We start from the raw sequence: 20,343 nt of genomic DNA, 5'->3' as shown, positions 1-20,343 counted from the left end.
TTCAATGGAACCATCAGCATTATGTTTCACAGTAAATACCCATCTACATCCAACCGGTTTCTTCCCTTCAGGCTGGTCAACTAGCTCCCAAGTATTATTCCTCAGAAGAGCATCCATTTCAATCTTCATTGCATCTTTTCACTCAAGAACTGACAAGGCCTCTTGCATTGTTCTGGGGATAGGAATATCAACAATAGATGTGAGGAAGGACCTGTAAGAGGGGGACAAGTGATCATAGGACAAGAATTGGGAAATGTAGTGGGTTGTGGATGTGGTGCAATGTCGTTTGCCTTTGTGGACTGCAATGGAGAGGTCAAGGTCATCCAAAGGAGGTAAGGGCTCAATAGTGGAAGGTATCTCAGTGGAACCCGGATCCGATAAAGGAACTGTAGTACCTAGATCTGGATCCGCAGAAGGAACTGGGGCTGGCCTAGACTGCTGATGACTGAAATCAACCTGCCTCCACTGCCTGTGATAGACTCTCAAATCCCGACACCTCTTACACCCCTCCCCATTACATCCCTCATCACTCAATGGAATAAGTAAAGGAACTTCTGATGAGTTAATCCCACACTCACTACTCTCCCCATGAGGAGAAACCCTAGGATAATAGGGTACATCCGCGAATAAAGTAACACCCATAGAGACAAATCTTTTCCCAGAAGTGGGTTCATAGCAGCAATGTCCCTTTTGAGTTTGTGCATAACCGAGAAAAATACATGTGGAGGCCTTAGGATCAAATTTGGAACAATGAGGTCCAAGAATCTGAACAAAGCAAGTACAACCAAAGGTTTTAAGGGGAACAGTAAACAAGTCTTCATCAGGGTATAGGAGGGTAAATGGAGGCTTCATGTCAAGAACCCATGAAGGAACTCGGTTAATGAGATACACTGTTGTAAAACAAGTCTTCATCAGGGTATAGGAGGGTAAATGGAGGCTTCATGTCAAGAACCCATGAAGGAACTCGGTTAATGAGATACACTGTTGTAAGAATAGCATCTCCCCATAAACGAATAGGCATATTGGAGTTAAACATGATGCTTTTGGCCACCTCCAATGTGTGCCTATTCTTCCTCTCAGCAACCCCATTCTGTTGTGGTGTATGAGGACAAGTACTCTGGTGGATAATCCCATGGTCAAGCAAATAGGAGGCTAATTGGTTGGCAAAGTATTCTTTCGCATTATCAGATCTGAAGATTTTGATTTTGACCCCAAATTGGGTTAAAATCATCTGATGAAAGATCCGGGTCAAAGTAGGAACCTCATCTCGAGAACACATAAGGTAAACCCAAGAAAACCGGGTATAGTCATCAACAAACAACAAGAAATATCTATACCCCCCCCATAGTAGTGATGTGATAAGGACCCCAAACATCGGTATGCACAATATCAAAAGGATTATTACTTCTTTTATTACTCAATGAATAAGATGTTCTACAATGCTTTGCAAGCTCACAACTCTCACATCTCAAATTGGACATCTATACAGACTCAAATAAATCAGGAAACAAACTCTTTAAAGACAGAAAAGATAAATGACTCAACCGATTATGCCAAAGCATAACCTGACTAATAGACTGAGAAACAAAAGACTTCCTATCTTCACTATCTTCCCAATGTGAACTTTGTCTCACAGCCAGTCCCAATCACCTTCCTTGTCTCCAAGTCCTGAAAAACACATTGGTCAGGGAAAAAGGTTACTGAACAATTCTGACGTTTTGTAATGCTACTAACTGAAAGCAAATTAGTATTAAGCTTAGGAACATGCAGAACTAAACATAAGGATATGGCATTAGACAACTTGATGTCTCCCTTGCCAAAAATGGGAACAAGGGAACCATCAGCAATGGACACCTTATCTATGCCAGAAGATAAGTGATAGGTAGTGAACAGTGATGGCAAGCCAGTCATATGGTCAGATGCTCCTGAGTCTATTACCCAACAATGTTCAGTGTTACTTGGAGCTAAAGCATGATAAGTTGAGGCCCGAGTACTTGAATGAGAAAAGGCTGATGTGGGAGCTTATGGTGGCTGAGATGATTGAGCTGAATTGCCAACTTCCTTTTCCAACTGAGTCAAGGCAGCCCGGACAGCAGCTAGGGTGTCTAGGGGTGTGCCTTTGGTGCCCGATGAGGAGGCACAATCAGTATTAACAGCCATATTAGCATTACCCCTTTTGTTCCTAAGTTTTGTTGGGACTAAATGAGGGCGCAACTTCCAACAGGTGTCTTTAGTATGCTTAGGTTTCTTGCAATGTTCACATACTAGACCCCGCTTGTCTTCCTTCTTTATATCCCCCTCTCCGTATCACCCTCGAACTTAGGTTTGACTGCTGCCAAGGCTGGTGGGAAGGGATGATGCTGCATCATAACCTTTCTCCTAGTCTCTTCACTATGCACTAAGGAGTAGGCTTGTGATAGGGTCACACTGTCTCTTGTTAGTAGTTGTTGTCTCACAATATCATACTCGGGATTCAGACCAGCTAGGAACTAAAAACCCTATTAGTCTCAACCAGCTTTCTATGAGTCCGTGTATCATTCTGGCTTTCCCACTCAAGTGTTTCTAGGTGGTCAATTTCATGCACAAAAATTTCAATGTAGAGAAGTAAACCGAGATTGGTTTCTCTCCTTGCTTAAGGTTGTTAACCTCACATTTCAGTTCATAAGCCCTAGCAACATTAAGGGGTTGGGAGTAGGCCTCTTTCATGACATCCCAGATTTCCTCAGTTGTTTTCGCCCACAAATAGTTTCGGCTGATATGTGGCTGCATAGAGTTGCACAGCCATGTCATAACCAAATAGTTCTCCTGAACCCATTTGGTATAGGTTTGGTCCTCCTTAGTTGGTTCTTTCACATCTCCCAACAAGTAACTCAGTTTTCCCCTACCCAATGGCCATCATGGCCGATTGAGCCCATTCTAGGTAGTTTGATCCATCAAACTTAACTGTTGTAATCTGAAAGGTATTCTCAGACATGTTACCAGAATTGCTAGTCCCAAAAACACCTTCCCCTTTGTTAGAATGCTCGAGTCAGGGGTATTTTGGTCATTCTGGTGTATCTTCTTGAAAGTGAAAGGTCTATTGTATTTGTGCTTAAGTTATGTGTCCCATCTTCTATGAGGGACAAAATTGTCTTTCTTGTAACTCTAAGTTTTATGAATAAAATTCAAGTGGGTCGGCTAGGAGAGTGATTTTTCACATTCTCTCTTCTAGTCTGGCCGAATACTCTTCTCTCCTTCTTCTTCCTCTTTCTCTTTTCTTTCTTCTTTCTTCTTCTCTACTTTGACCTAGAATCAACTAGGGTTTATTCACACCCTTGACTCTTGAACTCCATTCTTGATCAAGAATTAATAAAAAACCTTTTTTTAATTACTGTAATAGAAGAAACAACACCCAAACAACTGATAACAGCCGGCCTAGGTCTTCCAAAGAACACGGAAAACAGAATTCTGAATGAAACCAGTTCAAATTCTGATATGAAACAAATAACAGTTCTGAATTTTAGGGTTTTCTCTCAAAACCCTAAAGAAAACACAAAAATTCTGAAGCCGCACCCCTCAGACTAAACCAAGATGATCTTTTCTGAACAGAATCACAAGAAAAAGCTTACTTTATCAAAAAATCTCTGGCCGCCACCTTCTGGTTGATGCAAAACCCTAATCTTGAGGATCCGAAGCTTCTTCTAATTCTTCTTGACTACTGGAACTCTCCTAGACTTCTACAATCTCTTTAGTAGCAGCCGCACACTACCAGTAACCTCCAAGAATCAGCCGATCCTCCTTCCTTGTTGAAAAAACTTCCAAACCTAGGAGGTTCTCATGCAGTCGGCCTAATCAGACTAGCATAAGAACTCCTAGGTCGGCTCTGATACCAAGTAGTCAATCTAGACTACAATCAGTCTTTAATTAAAAAGAAAAAGGATGAAAATTTGAAGAGAAGAAGAAGAGAATAGAAGAAAAGAAGTACACGAAGAGAGTTTCAGAAAAGAGAGAGAGTAGGTCATAATTTCTGTCGACCCTCTCTTAGTATTTATATAACTATTGGCTAATTGTAAAAGGAATGAATTGCCCTTATTGCTTACATGGCAAATAGAATAAGAAATAACTAATAATAAAGCTGAAATAACTACCGACTAACACTGTCGTATCTAACAGAAATATTGCTGCCATACGAACACTGTGGGGACCACATCAGTGGGGTCCACATCAGTGTTTTTTACACTTTCAAATATTTAATTAATTAATTTGTGACCATAGTTTCTTATGTGTATTATATTCATTGCTATGGTATCAAATTGACTGGTCAATCCTCACATGCAAGATGTTCCATGGTAAGGTCTTTTCTTATCAGTAACTGTAAAATTCATTCATTAAAATCAGAAATAAAGCTCAAGAATACAATAAAGATACAGACGCAGTGAGTGATAACCCTCTTATCTCTCGCCAAAACAATTTTTCTTCTTTTACAACTGTGCCCAAAGCAACTGATCTCAATCCACCCCTTGTTTAGCAAGAGCATCAGCAAAGGCATTTGCACTCCTTTTGACCCATTGAACTCTCATTTCCATTTTTGTATGAACCATTTGAATTTCTTCCTTTCGTTGTTATAACTCCACAGATTTGCCTTCTCACTTAGTATCCATCCCACAACCAATTTGGGTTCCCCTTCAATAACTAATTTTCCAATATTCAGAGACCTTGCCCTCTTTAGGTCAGTGGGCCATACGTACACCTTGTTCTATCCCCATCCCTTAATCCCCTGTAATGTGCAATACGTAATACCAAAAAAACAAATGACTGATCAATCCAATAAATCCGAGTAAGCAACATATGTATACAATTTTGAATGCTTATTTGCTTGCAATTTCAAAATGAGAGACGATAGGAATACATCATGCATCATCTGGATTTTACTATTCACATTAGGTTTAGAATATTTAATGATACAGAAATTACTTAGAACTACTTTTTAATTATAGCTGTACAAAAATAATATAATTATAATATTTTCAGGATGCATCCACAAAGAATAAGAGGAAGGGGAAAAATAAGATAATCCCAGGACCCTAGAAGCTCACAAGAAACCACCTTGAAGTGCCTAACTGTAGTACCAACCAGCTAACAGCAACAAAACTTAAAGCCCTCCAACCTATGCAACTCCCAACACCTAGTCTCCTAAGTCTTAACCCCTATAAGGCAATCAAATAAAGTAGATGATCAAAGAAATGAATTTCTCCAACTGTCATCTCCCACTCAACCTCGATACACCCCCCTTTCCTCTTACTTCCCCCTTTCTTCTTCTTCTTGGCAGATAATTCTTAAACCTCTCCCTTTGTGAAAAATCCATAAATAAACCTACCTAAATTCTCACCAACACCCTCATTAAAATCATCTTGGACTACTGATTCTTCACCGTTTTACCAACCATCAACCTTCAAAAGGAAATCAACTTAACCTCTATAAACTTAATCTTTTTGCTCCATCCTTTTAAGCATCTGGAGTTATTCATTTTCTCTGGCATCCCACAAGAGAAAACGCCCAACTTTTCTACTGACTGCAGCCCATTTTCCTATAGTCTATCTCTTCCTCAATATCAAGCCTCCTCTATCCACCCAAACATCCTCTTAGAGTAGACTTTAGATATTCCTGTTTTATTGAACCTGTTATTTCAGATTGCTCCAATAATGCATCTGTTATAGAATAAAAGCCTCACCTAATAGCTTAAGCTTTTAGGTTGAACAATTCCTTGAAATGGTATCAGAGCCTGTTTGACCAAGTGGTCTAGTGTTCAATCGTTATCACCCCCCATTATAATTAATTAAATTTCAGCACAAGGTATGGATGGGCCTGTGCTTTTCCACACTTCAAGCCTGATGGGATTTTGCATGAGGAGGCGTGTTAGAGAATAAAAACCTATTCGGGGACCTCACCTAACAGCTGAAGATTTTAGGTTAAATGGTTCCTTGACAGCATCAATAGCTGAGCCAGCCGCCTTCATCATTTCTAAGGTGTCTCTCTCCACCTCTGAGACCATTTCCTTTAGAATAGACCCTCAAATCATTCAGATTCTTCCTCTAGCAAGAGCCCATGGTATGATAACCAATATTGTTCCCACTTCCAACAACTAAGTTCCTTTTTTTTATCGATAACATCAAATTTTATAGAAAAAGACATAAGCTGATTGTACATAGAAATAAAGGTGTAAATGGTAAAAGGACAGTGAGAGACAAAATTTCTTCTCTCTCCCTACACCCAAGTTCCTGATTTACAACTGTTCCCAGAACAATGTTTCTCTTCTCACCCCTTGTTTGGCTAAAGCATCAGCTACAGAATTAGCATATTGCTTTATCCAATTGAATGAGATTTCCATTTCTCTTGTCAACCACCTAAATTTCTTCTTTTCATTGCTATAATTCCACATCTTCATCTCTTCCCACAACTAAGTTCATTCAGTGAAAAAATGTAATAAGAAAAATTGTCTTATTTTATTATATTATTTGTACTCTTCAAAGTAAAGAACGAAGCAAGTTGGGAAGGAAATAACATTCAGATATGGCAGTAAAAATCACAAAATGTCTATTTGGTTTTGATAGTGTAATTGCAATGCAGGTCAAGCAAAGTATATGCAATACTTTAGTGATTGCCGAAGAGTTTCCAGAACACATCAACACACTCAACATGGTCCAGAACCCTGATTTATGAGGAAGCTAATGTATCTCTATTAATTCTTACTTGGAGGAAGACAAATCAAAATGAAGTGAGATTCCTTACTTTTTCTGCAGACCAAAGCTTAGGCATCTCCAGTTTTCCACTGAGTACATATGCATGAAAACCAGGACTTGCATTAAGGGTTGTATTCAGTTCCAAGCGAGCCACTTCAAATGAGAGTAGGTTGGCATTCCTATCACACTCATACCACCTTCCATTGTCATAAAGTGTAGCTTCTATAGTGAACTTTTCAAGCACACTTTCTTTAGGTGATCTTGAGTTATCAATCTTAACTTCAACCTGAATTTTGAACATAAAAAAGTATATATCATGAATGCTTCCATGCTAGGATATTATATAATCAATACATTGCATGTATCACAAATGTAGATCCAAGAGAAAAACAAATAAAACAGATCAATGAAACCACTATTAAATTAGTAAAGAGTGATATAGATATATGGTACATGCTGGGCTGAAAATAGCCAGCAGATCTCAAAACAAAACCTGACTAAAGAGGCATTAATTGGAGAAATAAAAATAAGGGCCATTCACTGGATCAAGACCATGAAGCAAGTAATATCACATGACAACCCAAGAGAATGGTTGGTGGAGAAGCATCATTTTCTATGACGGATGCAAGTAATATCACGTGGTTGCCCCCACCACATGGTTGTAGTCCTGGAAATCCAGGTGATTCAAGAACTGATGGTGCATTAAGAGGTCACGAGGGAGGCATCACCATCATCATCTAAGCCTTGTCCCAACTATATGGGGTCAGATAGAGATGACAAGGGAGACTCATAGGTAATTACTAGTTGGATGAAAACCATGGCTCCTAAGAAATGAAAGAATAGAAGCAAGATAGTTGGCCAATTACATGGAAGCAGAAGCTTTTTTTTTTTTTTGAAGATAAATAAAAAATAAAATTTTATTGAAAAGAAAAAGGTACAAAGAAGGTGACAAGAAATCACCCACAACAGAAAACAAAAAATAACAACCCAAAAAGCCAAATCCCTCCAATCCTTAAAAACAATCTTTATCCATACTCCTTACAGAATAAACAACTCTTGCTGTCAGGACCCACCCCCCTCAAGAACCCTGAAAAGCACCTTATTCGACCAAACAAACTTTAACAAACAACCTTTCTCCTCAAAATTCCTCCTAAGAATTTTCCTCATTCATCAAAGATTTCTTCTCTGATTCCCAAAACACTTTTCTTGTGAAATCATCCCCTCTTAAAAATGAAATCCCCAACAATTTGCTAACTTGGACTTTAGTTTCCACCATCATCCCCTCCTTAAAAATGAAATCCCCAAAAAGAAATCACCCAGAGGAGAAGCTTTTTGGATACACCAATCTGCAAACCCCTTTGCGCATTCACTAGCTGAAGAGGGAATGACGGAAAGACATTGATTTGGGAAGGCTATCCTTAAGTTAAAAACAAATATTATTTCTGGGTTTCATCTTTTGTACCATATGAGTTGAGGGGTGATGAGAAATGGTCTAGCCTTTTGTAAAGAAATAAAATAGAAAGTATCACATATCATGCTGTAACATACTTTGTATATTTTTCATATGATCAATAATAAATTTTCAGTTACTGATAAGAAAACAGCCAGCAGCTTCCAACAATCAAAGCTCCCCTAACTAAATTAAATCCTACCTCCCAGGCAGACCATTGGACCCACCTAAAATAAGTAATGAACCTAGGTTCTAAGAATCATGCTTCCCTAATGGTATGGAGATGTAGCCATGGATTAATGATTTTCCTTCCTTATCTATCAAATTACAACTTGGTAGCCTCCATCAATCTCCAACCTTGTGTATTACAATGAGACTACCAGTCTCAGATCATGAAGGACAATAGCTAAACCAGAAATGAGGTTCCTAATGCAACTAGAAATTCCACAAAAAAAAAGAAAAAAAACAAAGGTGAACAGAAATGACTTATTACCAATCAATGAAAGAATTGTAAAAGCAAGTCCAAAATTGTATTGATATGACCAGATTTTTTTTTTGATAAATAGATATGATTGATGTCAGTTCTAGTCAAAATAGAGAGGAAACAAGAGAGAAACACAATTTGGTTGGGTATGCCTAGATCTCACAACCCAGAATATATATATATATAGTGTAAATGGACAATCTTGTCCTTACAAAAATGATAAAAATACAGCAGTGTACATGAATGATAAAGTACAACAAATAAAAGAAAGGTAAAATTACAATATTAACCCCCATCTTCTCTACACATCCCCTCAAGTTGATACCAAAGCAAGAGATTGGTCAATTGAAGATTGGATGACACATTAGGAAGAGTGATGTGACCTGCAGTGAGAAGATCTCTGATGAAGTGGCAATCCACCTTGATCTGTTTAGTCTGTTCGTGAAAGACTGGATTCAAGGCAATCTTGATTGCACTCATGTTATCAGCAAATAAAGTAAGGGCTGGATGATCAATGGCTAGGTCATGAGGAAGAGCCTTAAGCGAGACGAGCTCACTGCAAACAGATGACATGGCATGATATTCAGCTTTAGTGGATGACTTGGAGTCTATCTGTTGCTTCTTACACTTCCAAGAAATGAGTGAACACCCAAGAAAACACACCATCCAGTGGTAGACCATTTGGTGTCAGGGCAACCGACCCAATCAGCATAAGCAATCAACTAAGAGGATGAGAAGGACAAGAAAAAGAGTCCATGAGACAATATTCCTCTAATATATCTAATAATCTGAAGGACTATGGAAAAATGAGGCTACCAAGGAGCAGACACAAACTGATTGACTATTCGGATGACATAGGATATATTTGGCTGGGTCGCGGCAAGATAGATGAGACTGCCAACAAGCTGACAATATAAGGTGGCGTCAAGAAGAAGTTCTCCGTCATCCCTATTGAGCCTCTGATTCAGTTGAAATGGGGTATCAACCTACTTCAAATCAGAGAGAGTGGTCATCTTAATTAAGTCACTAGCATATTTCTCCTGGTTGACGAAACATCCCCTAGCACTTCAAGTAATCTCAAGACCAAAAAAGTAGGTCACTAGACAAAGTTTCTTCATCTCGAAGGATTGGCTGAGAAGTTGCTTCAATTGATTGATCCCTTCCAAATCTTCACCAATAATAAGTATGTCGTTGACATATACTAGAAGAAGAGTCAAGCCTTGAGGATGCTTGAGAACAAAGAGAGAATCATCTGAGGAATTTTGTTGGAATCTTGCTTCAAGGATGACCCCACAGAATTTCTCAAACCAAGCTTCCAAAGCTTGTTTAAGTTCATATAAAGACTCCTTAAGTGAAAAGACTAAGTTAGGATCATCACGGTAGCGTGGTGGAGGTTTTATGTATACTATCTCATGGAGGTGCCCTTCAAGAAAGGCATTCTTTACATCCATCTAGTGAACAATCCATTGCTTAACAATAATGAAAGCAAGAAAAAGTTTAATGGTAGTCATTTTGGCAACCGGTGCAAAAGTCTCCTCATAGTCAATATCATGCTCCTGCTAGTATCCCTAAGCAACAAGGTGGGATTTTATCTATCCAAGGTCCAGACTCCCATCTAAATTCAGCTTAACAAAGTATACCCAACAGCTACCAACAACGGAGGCATCTGCTGGAGGGGGGACAAGTTCCCAGGTATCATTTTCCAATAGGGTCTGGATTTCAAAGTCCATAGCATCTTTACAATGCTCAACTGCTACAACCTATTGGTAAGACTTTTGAATATATGTGGAAGACAAAATAGCAGAAAGGGAGCAATGGGTTGCAAAAAATTCCATAGCAGTTAGGAGGATGAGAAAGAGGAACAACGTAAAGGAGTGAGAATAGGAAGTGAAAGGTCACTTACATGAGGAGAAGAGGTGAATGGAATAAGGTCTAATGATGACGGAGGAGCAGGCACTGAGTTAATGATGGAAGAGGAGGCATAGACATTTATGTAGCTGGATACTTCCTAAGGTAGACTTAAAGAGGTAGTATTGGAGGATAAAAATCACCTGTAGAAGCAAAGTATACAAAATAGAAGGATGGTGTAGGTAACTTAACAATGTGTTCAAAGAACAGATTTTCAAGAAAGATAACATTCTGAGATATGCAAAGATGATGAACTTTAGGAACATAGCAAAAAAAAGTCCCTTGTGTTCTAAACTGTAACACATGAAAGAACACCTACCCGATTGAGCAGTAAGCTTAATGCGCTCATGGGGAAGGAGATATACAAAACAAATTCAACCAAAGCCATGAAGCATAGAATAATTTGGTGAACAATGAAAGAGACAATAAAATAGTAATGTATTAACAAGAATTGAAGACGAAATGATATTAATGAGATGCCAAGCAGTGTTGGTTGCCTCCACCCAAAAGGTAACAGGGACATGGGAGTTAGGCAAAAGGGATCTCACCATGCTCAAGATGTATTGGTTATTGTGTTCAGCAACTCTATTTTGTTGAGAGTTCCTAGGCAAGACCTTTGGGACAAAATACCATGCTTCTTTAGATATGTTTGGAACTCTCCATCCCCGTCAAAATATTTTCCCCTTGAATCTGAGCGTAATATGTGAATGGTGGCATTATGTTGGGTCATTACCATAGTATGAAAGTTCTGAAAGGTAGAAAGAACCTTTGATTTCTTGTGGAGAAAATAAACCCAGGTGTATCTAGTGCAGTCATCAATAAATAGCACAAAATATCTATAACCAAGTCTAGATATAATAAGAAACAACCAAACATCAGTACATCACTATGTATAACTTGATAAGGAACAGTAACATGCTCAAAAGAAGATAGAAAAGGAAAAATATGACTTCTTCTAAGACCACAAGTTATGCAAGATTTATTAATGTTCTTACAAACAGAAGAAGCTGTATGCAAGCAACCAGAAGCAAATAAATGACCCAAGTTCTTAGCATTTGTGTGGCCTAAACGTTTATGCCATAAATGCAAAACATCACTAGTAGAAAGCAAACAAGAAGTTGTAGAAGAGGGTCTTCTCAAACTCAAGAGAAAATGGCCTCCCAAGCCTATGCCCCTTCACTTCCCCAGTGTGTTGGTCCTATATAACACAATCATCACGAGCAAACAAAACCAATTTACCATCATTAACAAGCTGTCCCACATATATATGATTGGTTGTTAACTAGAGAATAAAGAAGGCTTTTGAGAGATGACTGAGAAGTAGAAAGAAAAAAAAATCATCATTACCAACAATTTTCAATGACTCACCACTAGTAGTTATAATCCGGTCATTAGAAAAGTAGGGTTTGGGAGTCTAACCAAAAGAGGCCCCAGTTATATGGTTTGAGGAAATCGAATCAATAATCCACATATGGTTAGGAGAGGGACAAGTGGTAGAGGACTCACCAAATAGGTTGGTAGCAAAGGAAACAGGTGAAATAGCTGAAGACATAAGCTGCCATATCTTTTCTTTAATCAAAGTGCTAGAAGATTTCCCCTTTGGAACTTTAGTAAGGTAAGGAGTACCATCAAGGTGAACACTCTACAACTGTCTGAAGTGCCTTATGTTGATCTTTCTTGGGAGGCAAGTAGGGCATTTAGTGATAATATGCCCTTGTTGTTTACAGTGGGTACAGGAGTTCCCTTTCTTATAGTGAGAGGCCACATGCCCGAACTCCTTGCATTCATAACACTGAATCATGGAAAAGTCCTTCCTTTTTGGTTTGGTAGCTAGAAACACTGTGTCTAGGCCATATTCTCTCTTGCTGTCAAGAGATGACTGTGTGTACAGTCTAGTCTCCTCCCTTAGAAGTTTACCCAATATAGTGTCCAAACCAGGCACACTTTCCCTACTGAGTATGTTCGACCTTATCATCTCATAATCTGGTCCAAGATGCATCAGAAAATGCATAATTTGCCTCTGATCAAAATGTTTTTTCATAGTCTTCACACAACAATCAGTCGTGATAGCTCCAAAATAAACAAGTTCATATTCAGTCCATAAATCCAACACAGTATTATTGGATATTTCTCTCCCCCTAAGTGTAGGAGAATATGTCCATTTCAATCAGATATTGCCTAGACATGTTTGACTTCCGATAAACTTTCTCTGGGTAGTCATACATCTACTTAGCAATTTTTAGATCCCTCATAGGAATTGATGCATCAACAGTAACCGAACTCAATATCCAAGAAATTATTTAGGCATTATTAATTTTCCATTGTTTCAGCCCTTTAGCAACTATGCTATCAAGGATGGTTGTGGTACCATCCGAATAACCCGACATACCCACTTTAACAAAAAATTGGAAATGAAATTTCCAAAGTGTGTAGTTTGTTCCATCAAACTTAACAAAAATGAAATCACTCCTTTTGGATCCCATATTCAGATAAGAAACCAAGAAAACAGCAAGAGTAACTGATAATACCCACCAAAGAAAAGGAGGAATGCCTTAAAGTAAGACAGATAATCACCAGGATTCACTGAAGACCTTTGAGTAAGCAAGACAAGCCCAAGACTTGAGTTCAAATTAGTGATAGTCCAAAAAAGTAAACTGTAAGTAGCAGCCGCCCAAGTAAGAAGATCAAAATTTCACCACAATAAGAGTTATTTATGGAGAAGAGAGATCAGGTCTAGGTGACACCAGATTTGAAGTTTGGCATTGATCTGAACTCTCCCAAGAGAGACCTAATGAAACCTCTCTAGCCGATTACGCAACTCTGTCTGGACTGCAAGTAGGGCTGGTCAAAACAGTCCTACACTCTTCCACTGAAAGAAGAATATAGTAGATCCCGGTGGGAAAACGAGATTACTGGGTACAGAGAATATTAAACAATCAAGATACTGATCAGAGAGAGACCTGCTTTGATACTTCCAGTTGAACTTATATTGAAGTAATAAATCAAAAGGACAAAACTGGACCTTTTTTCCCTGACAATAGACTAAAACTCTAAATCACTCATACCTAAACCTAATTAATGAGATTTAAACAAAAATGCTAGACCTATGGGTAAGGCTGCAACTTGGGCCGGGTTGGCCCGAAAAAGTTGGGTTAGGTTGGGTCGGGTTGATGCTTGGGTTAGGGTTAGGGTTGAAATTCATGAACCCGACTTTACTTCGGGTTGGGTTAGGGTTGACCCCTTAGGCAACCCAAACCTGACTCTATGTACATGTCATATATAAATATATGTTATATGTAATATATAACATACATTGATTTGTTTAGATGCAAGATATTTGTATAGCCCCCACCACATAGTATCATGTATTTCTTTTAAGATAATCGATTCACTTAATCCTAATCAGAAAGACTAAAACCTTAATAACATTATTTTATGTTTTTTGAAAATTTTATTCTTCATCTCCTTTCTGTTGTTTGTTGCCCATAAAAGATCTATCATAAGTCATAACTCATGATAAATTATAGTCATTTCTAACACTTGTTTTTCTGAATTTTGTACTAAAAGAACAAAAAAACCGTCAACAAACAAATACTAATGAAACATAGGATTAATATATGTAGTGAAAGTTGAGTTAAGATCTAAAATCGAGAAATTCCATGAAGTTTTAAGGGATGGGAAGAAGGTTGGGTTGGGCCCAACCCGAAATTGACTTTGGATTGGGTTGGGTTGGGTTAGGGTTGAGTTGGTCGGGTTGAAGGTCGGGTTGAGGTAGGGTTAGGGTCGGGGGTTTAGAACTCCAGGTTGGGCTAGGGTTGGCCTCAACCCGACCTAACCCGGCCCGACTTGCAGCCCTACCTATGGGCATCTTAATATGTGGGGTCCATGTGGTTAAACTTTAACTTTGGCTGTTGACATTGTTGACAGTCCACATATTCCAACAATAAAAATATTTTTGATGAAGACCTGATCTGATCAGTTTGAGATTTTGAGGAATACTTTTGCAATCTTTAAATATTGACAAAGTTTTGGATCAATCCAATGGTGGGATCGAGAGAAACTAAGCTTGTAAGTTCTGTCCAGAAGCAGTGTTTTAAAAGTGAATGGTGTGGCTACCCGAACCGGTGTGTCTACACATGGCACAAGAGAAGTGCAAGAGCCTTTTAACATATGAGGAACAAGTACAAGGTGAGATTGCACCTTTTTGACATTGTTGACAGTCCACATATTCCAACAATAAAAATATGTTTGATGAAGGCCTTCTTCTGATCTGATCAGTTTGAGATTTTGAGGAATACTTTTGCAGTCTTTAAATATTAACAAAGTTTCGGATCAATCCAATGGTGGGATCGAGAGAAAATAAGCTTGTAAGTTCTGTCCAGAAGCAGTGTTTTAAAAGTGAATGGTGTGGCTACCCGAACCGGTGTGTCTACACATGGCACAAGAGAAGTGCAAGAGCCTTTCAACATATGAGGCACAAGTACAAGGTGAGATTGCACCTTTTTGAAGCAAGGTGCAAAATTTTGAAAAAATAAGATCAAAATATCAAAAAGATAATTAGGACTTGATCCCCTAAAGGGAATTATAAAAACCCGGTGTGGCTAGTAGCAATCAGTATACGTATTAGGCAAAACCTATGGTGCATGAAGCAAAAAAACATGAACCAGTGATAAAATGACACATCATAGCTGACATCTTTAACGTTGTTGAAGTCTTGATGGTAAATATACCTTGTGAAATATGAACCAATGAAAAGTAAGTAGACCACGTGACATCTTTAACGTGATTGGTTGAAATTTTAGTTAATGTGTTGCAAATATTTGTTAATAAACCATAGTTGGGCTCTACATATTATTCTTCCATATCTTTCTAGTAAAATTTCAACAGTTAAAACTCCCTAGGCCCACATCCATTGAGCTGCCTATCTTACAAGGCAAGGCCCACAAGTATTAAAAAGCCTGTGAAAATTTTTCAGTGACCAGAATCAATTTGCCCTTACATCCATTGGATGATGAGCCAAGGTTACAAAACAGTAGCTCTCAATTAATCATCAGAAATAGAGCTATAGCAACCATGCCAATGGAAACTCAATCATGTTGAAACCAAATATCAAAGTGCAGCTTTAACATAACAAAATCACTGTCGTGACACTGAATAGAAAATAAGGATAAATAGATGCATAGCAGTAAAAGCATCAAAATCCTGTAGTAATATGTGCCTCGTGTGTGAAGGCAAATGGAGTACAAACATCCCTTTGACTTAGTTAAGTATAATTGTATAAGTGAAACTGGTTAAGATTCACTTTTCTAATCAACAACAATTAAATTTTCTTGAAATTAAATATTCTTCTCAAAATAATATAAAGCATACCTGAATATCTGCACAAGAGAAATCTTCCACTAAACTTGATTTGAAAAAATAATCTGTGACGAACACCTGCATAACCAATTAATTCCTTCATTTTGTGATCATGAAAAACTACACAAGATAGAATTTAACAACATGGATAAAACGAGTATAGTTTGTATAGAGATATTGGGCTGGATGGACAAAACAATAGAGATTTCAGCTCTCAAAATCTTATCTTCTCTTCTTTATTCTCTTCTCTATCTTGACTTCTTATATGAAATAATAGGTTAAAAGAAAACAGTGTTAAAATTGTAAAACAAAGCAAACCAACCTGTGGCTTAGCTAGAAGAAGCACATCACGATGAATACCAGATAACCACCAATGGTCTTGATCTTCAAGATAAGAACCATCACTCCACCTAACAACTTGAACAGCTAGTACATTTTTCTTGTCAGAGCCACATGGATGGCAGAAATCAGTGACTTCAAACTCTGCAGGGAGCCTACTATCCTGACTGTCCTAATTCATAAAAATTGATGTTTTCTTGTTAATTCATCTGACAAAGGAAATAATAGAATTGTCATCAAAATTTTCATTATTGATTAATTTAAACAGCTATTTTTGGTCAAAAGCAACAAATCCAAATGAAGGATCAGAAACAAGTAGAAAGGTGATTGTTCAGTACAGTAGTACATTTGCATTTCAAATGATCCCTTAATGCATCTTGAAACTGTCATTTTCACTAATTGGTTTTGCATCTCCATTCAACTATCTATGAAATCTGTGTAGTCTTCCATAAATAAAGTATACAAAGATATATTATTAAATAACAAGCCAAGATGGGCTAATCTAAGAAATCAAGAAGGAAAGGAACATGCAAAGGAATTCCCAACCTGCTGAAGTTGCCAAATCCATAAATCAAGATTAGTGTAACAACCACTCTTCCAGGTTACTATAACAAACCTATAGTAAAAATCTAATAAAAAAATGTGGTGGAGTTACTAGTTACTAATTATTCAAATAAGAATACAAAAGGTTAGTGTAACAAAATCTAGGATCAGAAGCATAGCACCCATGTGAAAAATGGTCAGTATATTTGTTAACGACTTGCTTCTAATGCAAATTACACACCTATATCCAACAAGGATCCCATTTATCCAAACATGAAAGGCAGAATCAACAGCTTCAAAGTGCAACAAGATCCGACGACCTGTCAAATGCCAATCAATGTATGAATTTTTTTTAATCAATAAATGAAGACCAAAAAGAGCTTGTGACATACAAAGAAAAGCTAAAAAGGATTTAGAAGAGTGCAATGCAAATACAGTTAAGAAGACATAAAGCAAAAGAAAAGAACCCCAATCACCAAGTGACTTTCCGAGTTCAGATCAATCCAACAGTTTAAGATGAGTTTTCGACTTTGGAAGGAAAAAAAAAAAAAAACATGAATTCTGGTGCCCTCTGTTGTTCAATTCTTTGTTTTTTTCTTTTTGATGAATAATAATAAATTTATTGATTCAGAAGCAAATCTGTTGTTCAATTCTTTGTTGTTTACTGAAAGAAAACCCCACAGCAGATGAACAAACCCTCGATAGATCATCTATGGTGACTGCTTGGATTCTTACATGTCAAAACCTAATATGTAATTTTATGTAATTTTCAACATGATGTGATCCATTCTGTCCTTATTCTTGAATATTCTTGCATTCCTATCATCCCATAAACTCCACAATATCGCTGTCCTAATGTTGTACCACAACATTTTCTACCTTTTTGTATGGACAAGAGATTAGTTGAAAAGAAAATGGCTCACAAGCGTTTGAAGAGGGTGATCAAGTTGCCCCCAAAAAGGAGGAAGTGATTCCATAACTGAGGCACGACCGTGCAAATTGACAAGATAAGAAAAGGTGATTTTTACTCTCCCCACTTTTGAATCAGAGGACGCAAATGTGAGGAGATAAGAATTAATGATCTGAAGCTGCATCCAAGTAGAACACTTCTCCCTTTTGAGGAAAGGGAACTTTCCAAATGGCTTTAACTAGCAAAGGTTGGGTTGATGGGTTGGTCTGATAAAATGTTTTTAAAATGAAGTCTAAGGATCACTTTAAGAGTTCTCACTTCTTGTGCATCAAGGAACTTTCCCAATATGATGGTATCATCCATATATCATAGATGATACTATCGTATTTGATATGGTATGGTATGAAAACATTTTTTATCAATAGCAGTAACTTTATTAGAAAAGATATGGAAATTACAACCAGAATGGAGGGGTAAAAAGTCTTAACCCTCCCTGTCAAAACTGAAAACACATATTAAAAGATAGCCCAAAAGAAATTTGTTCTTCCCACCCCCTGTTTAGCTAAAGTGTCAGCCATGGAGTTAGTACTCCTCTTGGCCCATTCAACCCTTATAATCATGTTCTGAGTTAGCTGATTAATTTTCTTTCTTTCATTTGAGAACTTCCACAGGCTGGACTCTTCTTTCTGCAACCATCTAACAGTCAACTGAGAGTCACCTTCCACCAGCAACTTACTAATATTCAACTGCTTAACTGCTATGATTTCAGCTCTCAGTGAATCCCCCCAATCTATAGGTCTTGAGAACATAGCAATAATTCGACCTTCTTCATCCCTGAAAATACCACCTATGCCTCAATGGCCTGGATTTCCTTCACTGCTACCATCAAAGTTCAATTTGATGAAACCCGAATCTGGTGGAGTCCAAACAAGTCTAAGAGCAATGGACATGAGAGCTGACCGAGCCACTTCTTCCCAATTTCTAATGATGCCTCCTACTGAATAGGCTTCAAAGAGCTTCAAAGACTTGACCCAATGGGCCACCCTAACATATATAAGTTCTATGATGGCTTCCTTGCTTTTTTTCTTTTTAGCTTTTTCATGAAATGATCTTTGATTTCTTTCTTCCCAGACCATCCAACAAACAGCAGCTCTAGCACATCTCCACAAGATTTTACCTCTCTTTTTAGACCCCTCACTGATGTAGAGCTAAACAAGCTTTGCACACTTGAAGGGGAGGGCCACCTGCAACTAAATAGAGAAAAAAACCAACACCAGATATCTGAAACAAAAGGGAAAGAAACTAACAAGCGATAACACTTTCACCATTCTTCTTACATAAGATGCATCGGTGCAGGGATAAACACCAATTAGGCCTTTTCTTTTGAAGTATGTCACAAGTGTTACACTTTTCTAGGATTGCTTCCCAGCAAAAAGCACCTACCCTAGGAGGGATTGGGCTACCCCAAACTTCCCGAACTAGAAAAGGAGACCCAGGTACCGGACTAGGCTGTGTCAGTGCTTTGAAAACAAAGGAACAAGAAAAGATACCCAAAGGAACAACAGACCAAACCCTAGAATCCACACTAGAAGGTTCAAGAACTACCTCATCCAAGATCTTAAGCAAATACGAAATGGGTTCCAATTCAGAATCTCTAAGAGCCCTTCTAAGCCCCAAGTTCCAACCAATAGCAGAATTAAACAAGGTAGCAAAGGTTGTTGCTGGTTCATTTTTAAACCTAGACAGAGCAAACAAAGAGGGAAACTGCTCTTTCAAGGGAATATCTCCCACCCAAGTGTGTTCGCAAAAGTTTACAGACAAGCCAGAGCCAAGATCATACCTGATGAAGGGAAGAAATGATTGAAGGATGGCATGGATCGCCTTCCACGGAGAAGCTCTTGAAGCCCTAGATGATAGCCCTGAATCCCAACCAGTTGCTTCTTGCCCATGAATACTTAGGATTATTGTAGCCTACAAGTTCTCCCTTTCTTTGGACCACCTCCATAACATTTCCCGAAAAGAGCTTCATTCTTCTTCTGCAGATTTCCCAACCCCAGTCCCCCTTCACTTTTAGATCTTGTAACTAGATCCCACCTAACTCTATGGTCCCTTTTCTCCTCCCCGGGTTCCCATAAGAAGTCCCTCTTTAGTTTTTCCAACACCCTATAGACTCCTTCAGGAATTCTGAACACAGACAGGAAATAGATTGGAAGGTTTGCCAATGTTGACTTAATCAGGGATATCCTACCCCCCAGAGATAGGTAGTTCTTCCAAGAAGCTAACCTTTTAGTGAATCTGTCAATCACCGGATTCCAAAAGCTCATTTTTCTAGGATTATCCCCTAAAGGAAGCCCTAGATATTTCAGTGGCCATTGAGCTATCTCACAACCTAACACTCGGGCCCTTTCCTCTACCTCTTCAGCACTCATATTAATACCAATCACACAGCTCTTACCAAGGTTTACTTTGAGGTTGGTCATTTGTTCAGACACCTTAATCACCAACTTCAAGTTGCTCATCCATCTAGTCTCATCTCCATCACAAAACAGAATTGTGTCATCTGCAAATTGTAGGTGAGTGACCGGAACCTTATCCCTCCCCACTCTCTAACCACTAATCATACTTCTTGAAT

At 38.3% G+C, this 20,343-nt stretch overlaps 1 protein-coding gene across 1 annotated transcript in view; it reads right to left on the bottom strand.

Annotated features, from left to right (window-relative positions):
- The window catches only part of LOC148845187 (glycoside hydrolase family 2 protein), a 43,234-nt gene that overhangs the window by 7,486 nt on the left and 15,405 nt on the right, over positions 1–20,343 (bottom strand). Inside the window, exons 5-8 of the mRNA XM_088955073.1 lie at positions 17,043–17,121; positions 16,242–16,425; positions 15,932–15,997; positions 6,769–7,005 (exon numbers count right to left, since the gene is read on the bottom strand). Of these exons, the coding sequence (XP_088811199.1) occupies positions 6,769–7,005; positions 15,932–15,997; positions 16,242–16,425; positions 17,043–17,121 (566 nt within the window). The remainder of the gene's footprint in view (positions 1–6,768; positions 7,006–15,931; positions 15,998–16,241; positions 16,426–17,042; positions 17,122–20,343) is intronic.

This window comes from Nelumbo lutea, chromosome 7 (genome assembly GCF_056320005.1).
Source record: "Nelumbo lutea isolate HS-2025 chromosome 7, American lotus-T2T, whole genome shotgun sequence".
Lineage (NCBI taxonomy): Eukaryota > Viridiplantae > Streptophyta > Magnoliopsida > Proteales > Nelumbonaceae > Nelumbo > Nelumbo lutea.
This window is presented reverse-complemented; position numbering and strand designations above follow the sequence as displayed.